Below are 18,198 nucleotides of genomic sequence, written 5' to 3'. Positions count from 1 at the left end.
GACCACCGACCTTTTCTGCAAGAACTGCTTGTTCCCGGGAGTAGGGCAGACGCAAGGACAGGACAGGAGACAGTCACTAGAGGCCGTGCGAGAACTAAGGTCTCGGGGCAGGCCAGCACACGGCCAGTTATAAAAGGCACAGTTCACAAAAGAAAAAATAGACAAATTTGACTTTGTTCCAAATTAGAAATTTTGTACATCAAAAGACAATGTGCAGAGTATAAAGGCAACCTACAGAACGAGAGAAAATATTTGCGAGTCCATATCTGACAAGGGATTAACATCCACAACAAAAAGAGCCCCTGAAACTCAACAACCAAAGGCAACCTTGTGCAAAAATGGGCAAAGGACCTGAACAGATGTCTCTCCAAAGAAGACGTACAAGTGCCCATGAAGCACTGCAAACACCAACATCCCTAAGGATTAGGGACTTGCAAATCAAGAGTAGGAGATCCCACCTCACACCCATTGTGATGGCTACTTTTAAAGAACCAGAAAACAGGTGCTGGTGAGGGTGTGGAAAAACTGGGACCCTGTGCGCTGTTGGTGGGAATGCAAAATGGTGCGGCTGCTGTGGAAAACAGTATGACGGTTTCTCAAACACTTAAGAGTAGAACTACCATGTGAAGCAGCAATATTTACACTACAGAGTCTATACCCAAAAGAATTGAAAACAGGGTCTCAAAGAGATATTTGTCTCATGTTCACAGCAGCTAAAACATGGAAGAAACCCAGATGTCCACTGATGGGTGAATGATGAACAAAATGTGGCCTATTCAAATGGAATATCATTCAACCTGGAAAAGGAAGGAAATGCTGGCAGTCTCTCCCCTGAGAAGAACCTTGAGGACATAATGCTCAGTGAAACGAACCAGTCACAAATACTGCAGGAATCCACTTCCAGGAGGCTCCTAGAGGGGTCACAATCACACAGGTAGAAAGTAGGGTGGTGGGCACCAGGGGCTGGAGGGAGGGCAGAACGGGGAGATAGGGTTTAAAAGACAGAATGACTCGGTTTTTCAGGATGAGAAGCATCGTGGAGACGGATGGGTATACAGCGGTGGCAAGCTTCGTTGTATGTATTTTGCCACAATTATTAAAAAAGAATAAGCACAAAAAAGTGGGAAACATAGCAGTAAATAGACGGTGGCAAGGAAACGTGTGTGCCGGAAGACCTGATGCGAGAAGGCGGACCCCGCTGCACTGGCGGCCGACCCTCCACTGCCCCGCGCGTCTGCAAGTGGCCGCCGAGCGTTGAGCATTGCTTTGGGGCAACAAATAAGTTTTAGCGACTCCGCAGACACAGACTCTGCACCTCAGAGCACAGACTGAACGCACCCCTCCGACAGCGGCCCGCACACCCGGCTACTCTCACCTGCCCCTCCTTCCAGGGTTCCCGCGAGCTGCGTCCCCTCAGTCCCGTCTACGACTGAGCCCTGTCCCACCGCACGTCTTGTGTGCGCTCGCCGGTCTGCGCACACTGGGGCGTTTCCACCTTTTGGCCATCATGGACACCGCGGCAGTCAACAGTCACGCATAAGTTCCTGTGTGGGAATAGGATTCCCACATCCTGGTATTTTGTCGGAGGGTTTCCACATCTGTATTCACAAGGGAGGTTGGCCTGAAGTTTCACTGTGATGTGCATGTGTGGTTTGGGGTAAGAGATTAATGAGTGGCAGACAAAGTATGTTTCCTAAACATAACTGTGGGTTTACTTCAACATCTGTTAGAAGGCTGATGGCTCTTCACTTGTGATAGGAGTACAGTTTTCTCCTAAAATATACACCACGGTATAGAAAGTTATTAGGTAAGTGACTGAGTGAGGGTGGCTGCAGTAAAATCATGAAAACAGTATTACTGTGACCGACATCTCGGAACACCTGCTGTAGGAAAAGAACGTGGGACCTGAGTGTCACCTCCCAGGGTAGCCTCAGCGATGGCCTGCCTGCAGATGGGCACTGCCTTTCTCACAGTTAGCAAGTCTGTCCTGAACATGGAGGGTGTCAGGACGGCTCCTGCTTCCTACCATCCACAGCAACACAGTTGTCCCGCCTCTCCCACCTGGACACAGTATTTACAGCAAGAGTCCACTGAGCATGGCAAGAGCAGAGCCCGTTTCCCCGGAGATGGAATCGAGGCGCTGAGCTTTGTGAATATTACGAGTACCTTTTTTCTTTTATTTATTTTCAGAGAGAGAGAGAGCACACAGCAGGGACAGAGAGAGAGGGAGAGAGAATGAGTCCCAGGCAGGCTCTGAGCTGTCAGCACAGAGCCCACCGTGGGGCTCGAACTCACAAACTGTGAGATCATGACCTGAGCTGAAATAGAGTTGGATGCTTAGCTGACTGAGCCACCCAGGCACCCCAGGAGCCCTTTCCTATTTAAGTATGGCAACTATTGTTTGTTTTTTTTAAATTTTTTATGTTTATTTATTTTTGAAAGAGAGAGAGAGAGAGACAGACAGACAGACAGAGTGTGAGTTGGGGAGGGGCAGAGAGAGAGGGAGACACAGAATCCGGAGCAGGCTCCAGGCTCCGAGCTGTCAGCACAGAGCCGGACGCAGGGCTCGAACCCATGAACTGTGAGATGTCGATCCGAGCTGAAGTCAAATGCTTAACCGACGGAGCCACCCAGGTGCCCCAAGTATGACAACTATCTGAGGTAGGCGCTGCTCTCCCATTTTATAGACCAGAACATTAGGGATCAGCTGGTCAGAGTCAGCGAGAAGGTGCTAGAGGCAGGGTCTGAACTGGGGTCCCTGACAGAGGTCTCTGCCATGTGACAGAGAAAGGCACGGGTTGCAGGTGACACACTACGGGGCGGGGGAAGAAACCCTGAGCCAGCCAATTAAACTTTGAGCTATTTCTCTCAGGGCAGTGCCAGAGGGAAAGTAAACAATGAAGACAGGACACAGGGCCTCAGCCAGCAAGCTGAAAAGAGGCAGAGCCGCCAGAGTCGCCCCTGGGAAGTGGACACACTCGTGAGCACACGGACCTCGGAGCTTCCTGTGTCACCTCAGCTTCAGAGGGTCCACAGCACGGGGTGCCAGGTGTCAGCAGCACTTTGAGGGAAAGGCACGCCCTCGGTGGCACCTCCAGTTCAGCTCCGCACAGACAGCACTCGTTCCCTCTGTGACCGATGGATGACAAAGCCCGCGTGCAGATCTCCGGTTTACACGGTGCTCCGCACCCACTGCTCACCCTCCCGCACCCTGAGAGCAAGCACTGTGACCCGGGATGGCCAGGGCGGAGCGGCGGGACGTGGCCCCGATGGCCAGCAAGGAGCCCTGAGAACGGCCGCTAAGTAAGGCACAGAGAAGCAGAGTGACAGGACAGAGAACGGGCCGAGGGGACACGAAGTGACTGGGTAGCCCGGTCTGAGAGAGGGCGGGCCTCTCTCAGAGGGCGGCTCCAGGCGGGGGGCAGCCGGGCGCAGGTGCGGCCAGAGCAGCCGGCAGGAGGACGCGGCAGAGCCCGGGGTCACGTGGAGGCAGCGGAGCAACGCTGCAGGGCTGGGGACGAAGCAAAAGCCACTGCGCGGCAGTGACGGTGCCATCAGCGGGACGGCCAGGCTCAGCAGGGACTGAAGACGCAGAGCTGTCTGATCTCGTGCCAGAGAACCAGGCAGAAGGTGAGGTCAGCGGGTCTCCCGCTGTTCCCTTCCAGCAGCACAAACAAGAAGAGAGAATGTTCGCGGAGCCGCGGCCAGCACGCCCTGAGCTCTCCGCACGTGCGCCTTCTCCCCTCGGGACAACGTGATGCCGCAGCAGGGACTGAGGCACCGCCTGCCCTCAGAACCAGGCGCCCGGCTATACGCCTCGGCCTCCAGCGTCCCGGCCTCCTTCTGTTCCGAACACTGTGGCTGCTGCTCCCGGTCTCTGCTCAGCTCTCCTGCCCCCACTGAGGCCACTGCAGCCAACACAGCGAGCCACGGCGGTCACCCTGCAAGTGTCCCCTGCGGGCGGTCTGTGCGCTCGCTGTGGGCACAGAAGTTCCAGTCACGACCAAGTCAGCCGGGAAACGCCTCCCTGCAGGCGGCTCTTTCCTTCAGTATTTTATTTGGAAATGGGAAGTTTCTCCCAAGTGTAGAGATGAGACCAGCACGAGGCCCAGCTTCGACTCAACAGCGGGGCACACGCCCTCCCAACCATTAACCTACGTTAGCAGCCGGTTTTCCCATAAAATGATACTGTTACAGCAAAGCTAGACCCTCAGAGCTAAAAGTTAGCCAAAGTTATAATTTAAAGCTAGCATAAGTTTCCAATCCTAAAAAGACAGTGGAAAACACACACTAGCAACCACAAGTTTCATTCCTGGGTTACTGGCTAATGCCGTTTTGTTAGCGAACTCGCATCCAGTTAAAATATGAAAGCATCAATAGTATTTCTTCCTCAGTCTTTAAAAATCAGAAGTCAACACTCTTTAAGATTGAAAATGCATTTAAAATTTTGAAGACTTTCTAATAAACTGGTGTTGACCAAACACACGTTACCTTCTTTTCTACCACAGGCTAGAAAAGAGAACGCATGGCTCTGTAGCAACAGACAAAACCGAAAACTGCATGTTTGAAATGGGTGCAGTGGCCCCCGGTACCTCGTTTCTGGATGAAGACCCTGAGCAGGGGGTTGGCGCTCGAGACCGCCTTGCAGAAGTTGTCATCGTTGTTGATGGGCAGCAGGTCGCCGTGCACATCTGCATAGCCAATGGTCACGTCTGTGTTGGAGATGTGGTGCGTGTGAACCACCAGGTTGTAGAAGTCTTCAAACTTCCCTGGCTTTTGACGGTCTAAGGAAAATCTCCGGAACTCAGCCCCAAACTACAATGCAAGAGACAGGGGGGACATAAGTAGCAGGGAAAGGACGGGAAATAAGGCTTGTTCACGTCATGCCAAGCGCGTCCTGAGGCTCCGTGAGGCCCGGACACAGCGGCGAACTGTGTCCCTGTCCTCATAGAGCTTCTGCAAACACACAAGGAAAGGGGAGACAGGAGTGTGGGGGATCAGTTCACTCAACGCTGACCTGTGTCCTGGACAGGACAGGTGCTGGAGCTGAGGCTACTGAAGAAAAAGCAAGGTCAAAAAGTATTAGGAGTATGGTGGACGAGATTGAAACAGGAGCCTGTGCTTAGTGAGGGCCTTCACCTGGGGTGGCTGTCCAGGCTCAGCTTGCGGTGTCCGCACAGCCCCGAGATAGGGGCAAACACTCATGGGCAGGAGGGAAGCAAGGCCAGCTGAACGCTCTGTATTTTTCCTGAGGGCAATGGGTGGTCCTGGAACAATTTCAATTTTAAGCAAGGAACTGATTTGATATGATTTGCATTTGATTTTTAAAAAAATTTTATGTATTTACTGAGAGACAGAGGGAATGAGAGAAAGCAAACGTAGGAGCGACAGGGGGGCAGACAGAGAGAGCGCAAGAGAGAGGGAATCCCAGGCAGGCTCTGTGCTGTCAGTGCAGAGCCCCACGCGAGATCATGACCTGAGCAAATATCAAGAGTCAGATGCTTAACGGACTGAGCCACCTAGGGGCCTCTGATTTGTATTTTTAAAAGACCGAAGGATCAAAAGTGGAAGCAAAAGTGAAAGAAGGAAGGACTGTCGTAAAAAGAAGGCTTCACAAATCTCAGGGAGACACGAACGTGGGCCCTGGTCCCGCCCAAAACACAGAGCAGGTTCCTCTCTCAACAGACGGTACTCACTCCGCCTGCTCTGGGAGATACCCAGGGCCCAACTTTCCTGACAGTCCCTGGCCCTGGCTCAGGTGCCCACACAGTTCTCTGCCAGGAAAGGACCCTAGGTCACCTCCCACGGGCTGAACCATCCTGGGATCCGAGGACACCACCTCTGTTTGGCCTAAGGGTTTCTGGATTAGGACATGCTGTTGTCCCTCGCTTGGCAATACAGACCTTTATTCATCAGGCAGCACAGATTCAGTGCTCTTCAACACAACTGAAAACTAATTATAGTGGTTCCAAAATACACAAAAATGAAATGTCTAATGTTTACACAATACGAGTCATTACATCATCTAGACATTATGTCAACTAGTCAAGGGCAAATCAACTCAAACCATATGGGTTTGTGTGGTTCTCAAAGTGGGCAGGCATCAGAATCACCTGGAGGCCCCTAGAGGTCTGGATTGGGCTGATCTGGAGAGCGGGCCCCATAATTTGCATTTTTAACAAGTTCCCAGGAGAAGCTGATGCCCTTGGGCTGGGGACCACACCATAAAACCACTGGTTTTAAGGGAATCAGTCTCCAAATCTCCGTGGCCACAGATCTCTGAGAACCAGAGTCTGCTGTTCCATTTCCCTTTTTAAAAAACAAAACAAACCTCTCACCCATCCCGCATTGCCCCAGGAATAAAATACTTCAGCACGCAGGACAGTGGGACTTTCCGAAATACTGGTTCAAGAAAAGCCACCTTCGATGGGCAAGCACAACCCCTAAGGCCTCCTCCCACGTACTGGGTCAGGGGAGGAGGGGCTCCGGGCTCAGCACAGAGGGCCACGCGGCAAGGCTCTCCCCCACCGCTCTGCCGCTGTCAGAGGTGCCCACCTTGAGATGGGGCCTGTGAACACAGCACAGCAAACCGAGAAATCCTTCCCGCATTGCTGAAAGGTCAGCATTCCTCCTCTTCTCCATATTTATCCCAGCATGCACCATTGGCTGGCCCAGGGTGAGCAGCACACAATCTCTCACACACATCCTGGGGCCACAAAACTTTTGAAGACACAAGAGTTCAAGCCTACATTAGTTTAATGTGATCTTTTTTCAGATTCGGTTATGTCGTCACATCATGAATATTTATTTCAACAATAGCCGTCATCTCTCCCATCTCAGATCTAATACAAGCTAACTTCCAGAGCAATTAGTTCTTATCAGTATGCACCCTCTTTTCATTAAGCACATAAGGAGAGTTCAATGGTGTCCAGTGAAATCAGCGTATGCCTCTGAGTTTCATGTGCGGTTCTTGATTCTTCCCCCAAACCGGACACCACGCACTCACTCTGATTTAAGGGACACTGGCTGCCTCTCCTGACTCACTCCCCCTGGATTAGGCCACATCCTAGGTGAGCAGTCAGAAACAGCCCATGCTGGGCCAAGTCCCTCCTGCATTTGGCAGTCAATCTAAGGTTAATCTAATTTGTTTCTCCAATCTTTTAGTGGTTTTCTTCAAAATACGTCTTTATAATTTTTTTTAAACTTTTTTTTAGAGAGAGAGAAAGAGTGAGTGAGCAGAGGAGAGGGCAGAGGGAGACTGAGAGAGAATCTTAAGCAGGCTCCACATGGAGCCCGACACGGGGCTCACGAACAGGACCCTGGGATCATGACCTGAGCCACCCAGGTGCCCCTTCTTCAAAATACGTCTTAACGTGTGGATTGGAAATGAAAATGAATGCAGACTGCTTCCTGACAGAAAGCAAGTCTGATTTGTATTTGATAATGAGGCTGACTTTGTTAATCCATCCAGCAGTATGGTGAACAATGCTTCTTACGTTGAATGAGTCCCAAAGTCTGGCAAAAAGAGGTATGAAATGGGATATTAGCATTTTTCCTAATTTTTTTTATTATGGCAAAATACACATAACATAAAGTTTACCATTAAAAAAATTTTTTTTTAATTTTTTTTATTTTTGAGAGAGAGAGAGAGAGAGAGACAGAGTGCAAGCAGGGGAAGGGCAGACAACAAGAGAGACACAGAATCCGAAGCAGACTCCAGGCTCTGAGCCGCCAGCACAGAGCTGGATGTGGGGTTCCACCTCACAAACCGTGAGATCGTGACCTGAGTCGAAGTCAGATGCTTGACGGACTCAGCCACCCAGGTGCCCCTAAAGTTTACCATCTTCACCATTACTTAAGTGCAGAGTTCAGTGGCAGTAATACATTCACACTGCTGAGCAGCTGTCCCCATCCATGTGTCTTCGTATCTTGTGCAACTGAGTCCGTCCCCATTAAACACGGACTCCCAGCCCCTCCCCCAGACCCTGGTGACACCACCTACCTGCCGGTCTGTATGAATATGACTCCTCTAAGTACTTCATATGAGTGGAATCATCCGTTTTTGTCTTTCTGTAACTGGCTCATTCCCCTGATCAAATATATAATTTGAAACACTCTCATTCTGTGGGTTGCTTTACTCTGTGGATCTGGGTCCTTCTAAGGGGAAATGTTACGGCTGGGCTGTGAGCAGGGCACAGGAGGAAAAGGTAGATTGAGGCCGCTGTCTAACTTGCCTGCCAACCTAGGGCAGGTGCCATAATGTCAGTTTTTCTTAAAACTTTCCTTAATGAGCACTTAGCTTTGAAGTTGTACCTGTTCTGGACTGAGGAGACGGCCTCCCAAACAGATACCTCCCTTTGTGGAGTTCTGCAGGTTTGAATGTGGGACAGCAGGCGAGTGTCTGACGCTCAGCCGTCACTACCTTGTCATGAGCCTTGCCGCGGGAACAAACTACTATAGTGAGGCTCGGCATTTCAGGGTGGTCTCCAGAAAACTGTAAAGTTGGTTCAGGCATTTGCATAGGGATCCCTATGTACTAATGCAGTGGTCTTCAAATGTCACATACCTCCTAAGGAATTCTGAAAAACTACCACTATAAAAAGGATAACATATTTTTAAGTTAGCATCTAAATTTTTCATAACAAAAATAAATGGTTGCAAGGGATATAATTTCCAGCATACTGTATTTCTTTTAAAAATAAATATTTTATCAGATGATCTTTTAAATACAGTCAATGAAAGCTAAATGCCATAGTGATATGATGTTACCATCATGCATTTTAAAATAGAATAACCAACTCTTTTGTAACAATCAGAAATTCCACATGGGCTTTTTTTCTGTTTGGTCCCTTGTTTCTATCACACTGCTCCAAGAGGACTGAAGCCTAGTATTTTATCATAATAATTTATGCTGGAGTACCCTACCACTCTTCTATGCAAGAAAATCAGATAAATTGAATTAAACATTCTTTTTCACATGGCCACAAGGCTCTATTTGTGGAGAATATTTCTATATTTGTGTCAGTGGTATGGAGTTTTAATTTTGCAAGATGGAAAGAGTACTGGACGGTATGCACAACGGTGTGAATGTAAACTGTATACTGTGAACTGTGTGCTCAGAAACTGGCTATGATGGTGAACTTAATGTCTGGGTTATGGACCAAAACTATACAGTAACATAAAATAAATAGATTTTTTACAGTAAAAAGTTTGTAGCCTAAGTCATTACAATGATTAAATCATGATTGAAACCGAGTTACACATTTTCATAAATAATTATTAACCATCCAAAGTAAACACCTAAAAAATCTTTCATGAGGAGTGTTTTTGCTAAATGAGGTCAGAGTAACGTTGGCTCTTTTGCTCCTTCTCCTCCCTGTGAATGTAAGTTGATGGGACTGAGGGCTCAGAAGGCATGCCAGACCTCAGCTCTGTGATTCTTACCAAGTAATGTGCCAAAAATAAATAATCATAGAGTGGTCTATCATTAACAATATTTTTAATAATCTATTAGCTGACAATTAGGACAACTTTCAATGCTGTTGAAAGCAAAGTCTTGGAAACCACTGGACTTGCAAGATTTACTGCCCAATCCTTGGAACCACTTTTTCAATTTCTGGTAAGTACACCAAGAATTATATGCCAACGAATCGTGTCTGCATTTAGAGGAAACTTGTTTAATCTGATATAAAGGGAAGTAAAAATATAAAGTCAGTACCCCATGCTAATATATATATTTAAATAAAATGCTTTTATCATACTGAAGTTGGATTCTTACGTAACAACACCATTACCAAAAGTCACTCAAAATGGATAAATGACCTAAATGTAAAACCTGAAACTACAGAATTCTTAAATAAAAACATAGTGCAAAAGCTTCAGGACACTGGGTTTGGTAGTGATTTACTGGATATGACACCAAAGGCACAGGTAACAAAAGAAAAAACAGACATCGGACTTAATGAAAACTACCTTTTGTGCATCAGAAGACACTATCCACAGAGTACAACAGCCTGCAAAAAGGGATAATACTCAGAATATACAGAGAACTCCTAGGTACAACTGGTATATATCCATACAATGGAGTGTCATTCAGCCTTAAAACGGAAGGGTGTTCTTTCACCTGCTGCAACATGCACGAAGCTGGAGCACCGTGCTGTGTGAAACGAGGCAGCAGCAGAAGGGTGGACGCTGTGTGGTTCCACGTGTAGGAGGTCCCGGGAGCCATCAGATCATGGAGACAGAAAGCAGGCGGTAGTTGCAAGGAACTGGGAAGTTATTGCTTAACTGACAGACTTTTGGTTTTACAAGACGAAAAGAGTTCTGGATATGGGGGGGGGGGCGGCAGCTGCACAACCGTGTGAATGTACTTAGTGACACTGAACAGCACGCGTAAAATGGTTAAGTGGCAAATTTTACGTCATGTGTATTTTACCACAGTGAAAGAAATGGAGGGGAATAAGATACCCACAGGAGGCTGGGAAAAGCTCTGAAATTCCTACAAACACAGGCCACACACACATGCAGTGCTGTGTGCGTGATCAGGAGAGACCCAAGAAGGCTATATAATCTCTATCTGGTTGACCTGGGATTCTGTGAGTCAGGAAGTGAAGGCTAAAGTGGAGCCTAAGCAGCTGGAACTGACACACACATAGAGCCTCAAGCAGAGGCTGGGGGACCTACTGGTTGAGCTCACGAAAGGAAATCTCTGTGCAATTACCAGATGACCATGAAGTTAACAGTGGTCGCACATAACAAATAATACACTTTACAGAATTTGTCCAGGAAAGTCACTAAACAAACAAAAAGCAGCAAAGAAATAAACATTAAAAAAAATAAAATGTCTAGTTTTCAGCAAATTTATGAGATATATCAAGAAACAGAAAAAAAATGGCCTCCATGCAGAGGAAAATAAGCAGCCAATGAAGGGCCCAGATGCTGCACTTACGAGACAAAGATTTTAGATCAGCTATTATAATTATGTTCAAATAAGTGAAGGAAACCAAGTCTAAAGATCTGAAGGAAATCATGAAAGCAATGTCTAACCAAACACAGAATAAAAACAAAGAGATGGAAATTAAAAAAATTTTTTTTAATGTTTACTTATTTTTGAGAGAGAGAGGGAGATAGAGCGTGAGTGGGGGAGGGGCAGAGAGAGAGGGAGACACAGAATCCGAAGCAGGTTTTAGGCTCCGAGCTGTTAGCACAGAGCCTGATGTGGGGCTCGAACCCAGGAACTGTGAGATCGTGACCTGAGCTGAAGTCGGACACTCAACTGACTGAGCCACCCAGGCGCCCTGGAAATCATTTTTAAAAAAAGAATCAGATTGAGATTCTAGAGTTGAAGAATATAATAACTACAGTAAAAATGTCCTAGAGGGACTCAACAGAAAATCAGAGGTGGTCAAAGAAAGAATCGGAAAATACGAGGATAGGTCAATTGAGACTGTATAGTCTAAGCAGCAGAAAGAAAAAAGAATGAAGAAAAATGAGCAGAGCCTCAGAGACCTGTGGCGTATTACCATGCATCCAAAGAAACACAGCTGGAAGTCCCAGAGCAGGAGAGAGAAAAAAGCAGAAAGAATATTTGGAGAAACAATGTGTATAAACTTCCCAAATGTAATGAATTTAACTACATATCCAAAAGTTCAACAAACTACAATTAACATAAACTCAATGAGATACACAACTAGATGCATCCTAGTCAAACTGTAAAACCCAAAGCCAAAGAGAGAATCTCAAAAGAAGAAAAACAATTCATCCTATATAAAAGATCTGCAATGATATGAATAACTGACTTCTTATCTGAAATCACGGAGGCTAAAATGCTGTGGGGTAACATGTTTGGGGGCACAATGTCAACTGAAAATTCTATATCCAGCACAACTATCCTTCAAAAAATGGAGAAACAAGACAGTCCAAAATAAACAAAAACTGGGAGAACTGTTACCAGCAGGCCTGCCTTACAAGAAATATTAAAGCTATCCTTGAGGCTGAAATAAAAGACCACTATATATTAACTGGAATAAATAGTACTGTTAAATGTAACTACAGAGGTATATGTAAATGGCAGAAAAGTATACTTTTGCCTGTTTGTAATTTGTTTCTTCTGATTAAGAGACAACTACAGAGGCAGCTTATTTTCCTGCTTCCAACATTTGTAGTTGCTGGCAGCGTGTACTTGGTCTCCATCAGGCACACTGACCCCATAGCCAGACTAAGGTCCAAAGTGGCAACACTGTGTGTGGGGCCTCTGGCTTTCCCTGGATAGTGTCAAGCTCTTGTGAGTGGAACGGGCCTGTGTTGTCCCCCAGAATGAAGTATTGATACATGCTATAACAAAGATGAACCTTGAAAACATGCTAAGTGAAGGATGCCAGATACACAAGACCACGTACTGTATGATGTATTTGTATGAAATGTATGGAATAGGCAGATTCACAGAGAAAACAGACTAGTGGTTACCAGGGACTGGGGACAGGAAGGAATTGAGAACGGCTGCTAAGAGGTAGGAGGTTTATTTTTGGGGTGAAGAAAATACTTTAAAATTAGGTAGTGGTAATGATTGCACAAGTCTGTGAATATACTAAAAACCACTGAATGTGTACTTTAAAGTTGTGAATTTTATTTCACATGAATTATAGCTTACAGAGCTGTTATTTTTTAAAAAGGTTTCACCTCAAAGAATAATTTTCTAAAATAGCCGACTGAAGACTGATTGGAAGCTGTATTCAGAAACTTGGAAACCCCAGAGAGTGACACTGGCCAAATACAATGGAGGCTCTGCTTTTGCTCTAGGCATACGGGAAATGCTGAAGGACCAAGTGTCCAAGCATCTGTTGTCAGCACACATCAATTTATAAGATAAAGACTTAAGAACTCAGGGAACCCCCCAGGGGCCCCCCCCCCCCCCGTGCCTGTCATTACTGCTGGGTCGTGAGACTTAGTCCAAGCTGGTAGGGCAAGCTTTTCCAGTTCAAGTTGGTCCACAGTGTTGAACTGGTAAGGACAGAGGGCAGGCACTCTGAGCAGGGTAGAACTTGCCTTCCCTCACACCCATCTCCACCCTGGCCCCAAACTGCAAAAGGCTCTCAGTCCCTCTTGTCCAATTCAGAAACTAAAACTTTATATGAATGATATTTCTGGAGTCCCAAGGCTCTGGCAATACAAATCTATTTTCATCAATCAATGTCATGTGACTCCAAGGATAATCTGTTACCACTAACATGATTATTTCTTATTTTCCAGGTTAAAAATATTAAAAATGTAAAAAATTTTTTCTTGATACATAATGAGGTCTTTCTACACTTACCCATATGTTTAAAAAAAAAATCTATTTTGTGTAGGACACTGCAGGGCACAAAAGGCTTGTTTGGGTTAGCTGTCTTCATGCACACAATTAAGTCCTAAGCTTCCCCATGGGAAGTGCCCTTCCAAGAGTTCACACTGAGGGTCTCAGAGAAGGTGAGAGATTTGCCCAAGGCCACACAAATCCTTGATTCCACGTTGGAAATAAGACTCCATTTCTTGACTCTGATCCTTTTCTACATGGGCAGCGCTAAGCTGCTGCCACTCCAAGCTAACCGAAAAAACCATTCTTCCTACCACTGAAAACATGGTTCCCAGATTTCCTCTTACACTCACTCAGGTAACATTTACTTAAAAACTCTAAAATGTCACATTAAAAAAATGTTTTTTAAGTTTATTTATTTATTTTCAGAGAGAGAGAGGAAGAGAGAGGAGACCGTGAGCAGGGGAGAGGCAGAGAGAGAGGGAAAGAGAGAGAACCCTAAGTAGGCTCTGCACTCTCAGTGCACTTGAACTCACAAAGGCGTGAGAACATGACCTGAGCTGAAACCCAAGAGTCTGACACTTAACCGACTGAGCCCCCCAGGTGCCCCTAAGATGGCACATTTCTGATGATTAAGAAGCAGCTCTGGCACAAGGTGGCACAAGGTCATCCCCTCTGTGAGGGCTAAAGTCAAAGAGAAGAGAAGGAAATCAAACCTAGCACTTTCTTCTCATCTAGGCCGCTTCACACAGTGTCTTTCTAGCTAGAGAGGGAACTCAGGGCTTGAACCCCACATGATGTCCCCACATGCTGCGAAGATTGTCGGGGAGGCAATTAATCACTGTTTCTATCACTTGAGGATTAAAAGCTCACACGTTTGTATTTCTAACAGTTTTGTGGGGGCAGGAGATGCACATACACCATTTTTAATCTCAAGCCTAGAAAAGAGGAAAATCGAGGTCTAGTATCTGGTATGACAGTTGAGGTGCCATGTGGAGCCCAGAGTTCTGGGGTCAGTTCAGTACCTGGGCTGGCTCACGAGGGTCACATGCAGGGACATTGCACTGAGACATCTGTGCAGTGTGTGACAGGATGTTCGTGGAGGCCTCTCCAACATGTATGCTTAAAAAAAAAAACAAAACAAAACTGGAACTACACACTGTTTGGTGTGTTTTTCTTTATGGTTTGAATAGGGGTAGAATCACACAGCTGAAAAGTCAAAAGGTATTCAGTAAAAAGTCTCCCAGCCACCCTGCCCCTTCCCCACTGGAGCTGGTGATTTCAGTTGTATGCACCCTTCAAAAGGTGTTTTCTGCATGTGAAGGCACATGTGAACTGTATCTATATTCCTTCTTTTCTAAATAAATGGTAGCATGCTATCCACACTGGTCAACTCTGGAGGGCTTTTTTTCCCCCACTTATCTTCTATATTTTGAAAACATTCTTTTTCTGGATGCTCATGGTCTTGTAAGGGAGGAATCTCTAACTCTCAGATGCCCCTGAACTGAGAAAGGTTAAGTCACTTGGCTCCTGGTTTGTAAGGTACCCATAGACAGGGACGTGACAGGGTATCGTCAGACTCACCAGGGAAGGTCACAGGAGCCAGGTGTTAAGGTAGAGTTTTTACCAGTTAAAATTTGCTTAGTAACTGGGTCACTTTTAAGGCACCTCCCAAACCTCAGGGAGCCACAAATTTGGTTCTTTATTTATTTTACAAATTTGCAATTACCATATGAGTTAGGGCAGCAAACTGCCATAGCTCTCACTAGAGTGTGAGCCCAGGAGCATGGGGTCTGCTTGTTCTAGACTAGTAGAGTCCCTAATATACAGTAGACACACAAATTTTCGTTGAATTAATGAATTAAACTTCTGTCAACTGGTTTTAAAATAAAATTCTAGAATTTTAATTAAGTGGACATTGACTGACAGTCTCAAAACAGGAACGCAGTAGGAGATATAAGCATGAAGTCACAAACCATGTCCCATGTCACACATCAGCCCTGTCCCATGTATGTTAGATTTGAAGATAAATGCCAGTCCCCTCCACCCCCCCAACACAAGGGTGAGGTTTTCACCGTCAAAACCGAGGAGACAATGTCCCAGTGACTATTTGCAAACAGGTGAGTAAACAGGCAAACCGAGGGGTCTTTAGCCACGTAAAACACACTCTCTGTGGTAATCAGGTTGTGACCCTGCTTCAGATGGCTCAACGATAACGGCCAGTTTTAAAGGCAGGAAAGGTCATGGGGTCTCAATCACACCCAAGGGCTGCCTGAAGCTGTTTCTTAAAGAAAGGCCTGGTTTCCAAATTACTTTCCCAGGAAGGAAGGGTAGTCAGTTTCTCTGACCACATGCCCTCTGCTCTGGATAAACCTGGGTGGGAGCCCTTGGTTCACGGACACCAGGCTGTGCCTTCCGCTAGTGACCATGCATCACTCACCACACACTTGCTGCAGGCAGACGCACTCTCCCAAGAGCCTCTGCGGCCATGTCCCACCTGCTTCCCAGCTCATATCGCTTCCTTGGGCAGAACTGACTCTAAAAGAGAAGTACGTCTGAGAAGCATCATTAGCTTTCACTGCTTCCTTTCACCAGACAGCGACCCCAAGAACCACCAAATCACCAGGATACTTCTCCAAAAGTGTCATACTAAGGGACATGTGTCTTTTATTTGAACTCACTCCTCCAAAATACCAAATAGGAACTTATTCACCAAGCAAATATTTTCCTGTGCTGGTCTTTACAGTTGTAAAAGAAAAATATGGTCTCCATTTCATCCCCTGCCCTACCCCCCATCCTGGCATACAGTAGTCGTACAAAATACATTTACTGAATAACTAGTGTAATGTATGGCCCCTGCTTTTATCATCCAGTGAAAATGTGTGGAGTGGTTCTACGCAACAGGCACTTCTACACACTGGGGAAGGGAGTGAACCAAACAGAAAAAATGCCTGTCCTTATGAAACTTAAATTCCAGCAGGGAAGACAGGTAGCAAACTAAAAATAATGAGCGCCTAAGTCATAGAATATGTTAGAAGCTGGTAAGTGCCACGGGCAAAAGGCCAGAACATGCCAAGGAGGCCACATGTGCTCTCCAATTTGCTGGGAGTTATGTAGGAGTGCAGACCATCAGGGCACAAGGGCCACCTGGGTCTCTTCCCCAAGTCCGGGATGGGTTGGCCCCTGCCCCTCCTGCCCTGGACTAGAGGACTTGGGACAAGCCCCCCATCCTCTCTGAGCTCCAGCCCCACCTGCAGGTTTTATGAAAGGGTGCGGGTGAAGGCTCCAGCACAGAGCAGGTTCCCTCCTGCCGCTGCTTCTACTCCTGGTCACTGTATTAATACAACTACCACAGAGCAGTATTTTACTTTAAAAAAATTCTTCAGGGCTAGACTCCTCAGTTATCTTGAAGCTGCCCTAATCTTGAGGGGCCAAGGAGGGTCCTAGCCACTAAATCTCATTCGGACACGCACGGACCGGGGCGTGGGGCCGACCCACCCGGGACTCCTAGCGTAAGATGTTACTTATCTTGGATAAAAGATACTCCCGAGGGGCATCCAGGGGGGCTACTCTGTCCTTTCACGCACGACAAACCCAGACCTAAAATGCCACACTCACTTTACCCTGGTTATCGCTGCAGCTCCCGGAGCCTCCCCCACCCCGCTGGGCACCACCCGGCCCAGCGTCCCAGGCCCGCTCCCTCCGAGGCGTCACTGCAGGGCTCCGCCGAGGCCCCGCCTCCAGCTCGGGTCCCGCCCACCCAGGCTCTGAGACCGCACCCCCTGAACACCTCCCAGTGAGACCCCGCCTCCAGGCCTCTCAGGTGAGAGCAATCGCGGGAAGTCATCAGAAACAGAGATTTTCAAGGAAAACGTTCATCAAAATACAGTAGTTTTGGGGCACCTGGGTGGCTCAGTCGGTTGGGCATCCGACTTGGGCTCAGGTCATGATCTCACGGCTTGTGGGTTCGAGCCCCACTGGGGCTCTGTGCTGACAGCTCTGAGCATGGAACCTACTTCAGATTCTGTCTCTGTCTCTCCCTCTCTCTCTCCCTGTTCGCACTCTGTCTCTCAAAAATAAATAAACATTTAAAAATATTTACAGTAGTATAAAATGTTAACTGTAAAAGTTCACCAAACAAAGTACATCCCCAGGATGAAATATAATGAAGCCAACAGATACACGCTGTATTAGTGGGTTTAATGACTCAAGGAAGCCTTTACCACGTGGGCAGTGACAGAAAACGATGCAAAGCCGAATCCAGCGTGATCCTTGGGGCGCAGCACAAACAAGGCAGCAAGGCCCAGCCCAGGGCTGTGAACAGAAGAGCCTAGGGAGCTGTGCACGTCTGGTACACCTGAGGCCAGGAAGCCAGCACCTCTGCGGCTGGGCCCAGGGATCCGCAGCTCAGAAACTCCTCAAAGTGTGTTCCTTGAAGGAGCAGCATCACTGTCACCCGGGACCTTCAACTCAGGCCCCAGGCTTAGGGAGTCACAACCTGAATTCTAACTAGACCCCCAGTGACTCCTGTGCACACGAGTGTGAAAAGCATGGTTGTAAACATCCCAGTAACCATCTTGCTAGTCACTGCTATGTGCTGGGTTTTGGTATCTGTTTACATATTCGTTCACTGAACAAAATTTTGCTGAATGCCGGACGTGGGTGGCGCCCCGTGCTGGTGTTGAGCGTCTTCATTGGGTTGATGGCTGTTTGAAAGCCTGATGTTGGACAGTAATCACACATGCAAATGTGTAATTACAAACTGGGAAATGCAAACAAAGAAACTGTAGGACACAGGCCCTGATTTAAACTCTGTGTTTGAGGAAAGGAAATATTCAGGTAAAGAGAGGATGGGAACAGGTCACCTGCAGCACAGACTGAAGGAGCCAGGCAGCCCAGGTGTGAAA

At 47.0% G+C, this 18,198-nt stretch overlaps 1 protein-coding gene across 1 annotated transcript in view; it reads right to left on the bottom strand.

Annotated features, from left to right (window-relative positions):
* The window catches only part of PARD6G (par-6 family cell polarity regulator gamma), a 92,028-nt gene that overhangs the window by 61,443 nt on the left and 12,387 nt on the right, over positions 1–18,198 (bottom strand). Inside the window, exon 2 of the mRNA XM_049620294.1 lies at positions 4,593–4,815. Within this exon, the coding sequence (XP_049476251.1) occupies positions 4,593–4,815 (223 nt within the window). The remainder of the gene's footprint in view (positions 1–4,592; positions 4,816–18,198) is intronic.

This window comes from Panthera uncia, assembly GCF_023721935.1.
Source record: "Panthera uncia isolate 11264 chromosome D3 unlocalized genomic scaffold, Puncia_PCG_1.0 HiC_scaffold_8, whole genome shotgun sequence".
Classification (NCBI taxonomy): domain Eukaryota; kingdom Metazoa; phylum Chordata; class Mammalia; order Carnivora; family Felidae; genus Panthera; species Panthera uncia.
This window is presented reverse-complemented; position numbering and strand designations above follow the sequence as displayed.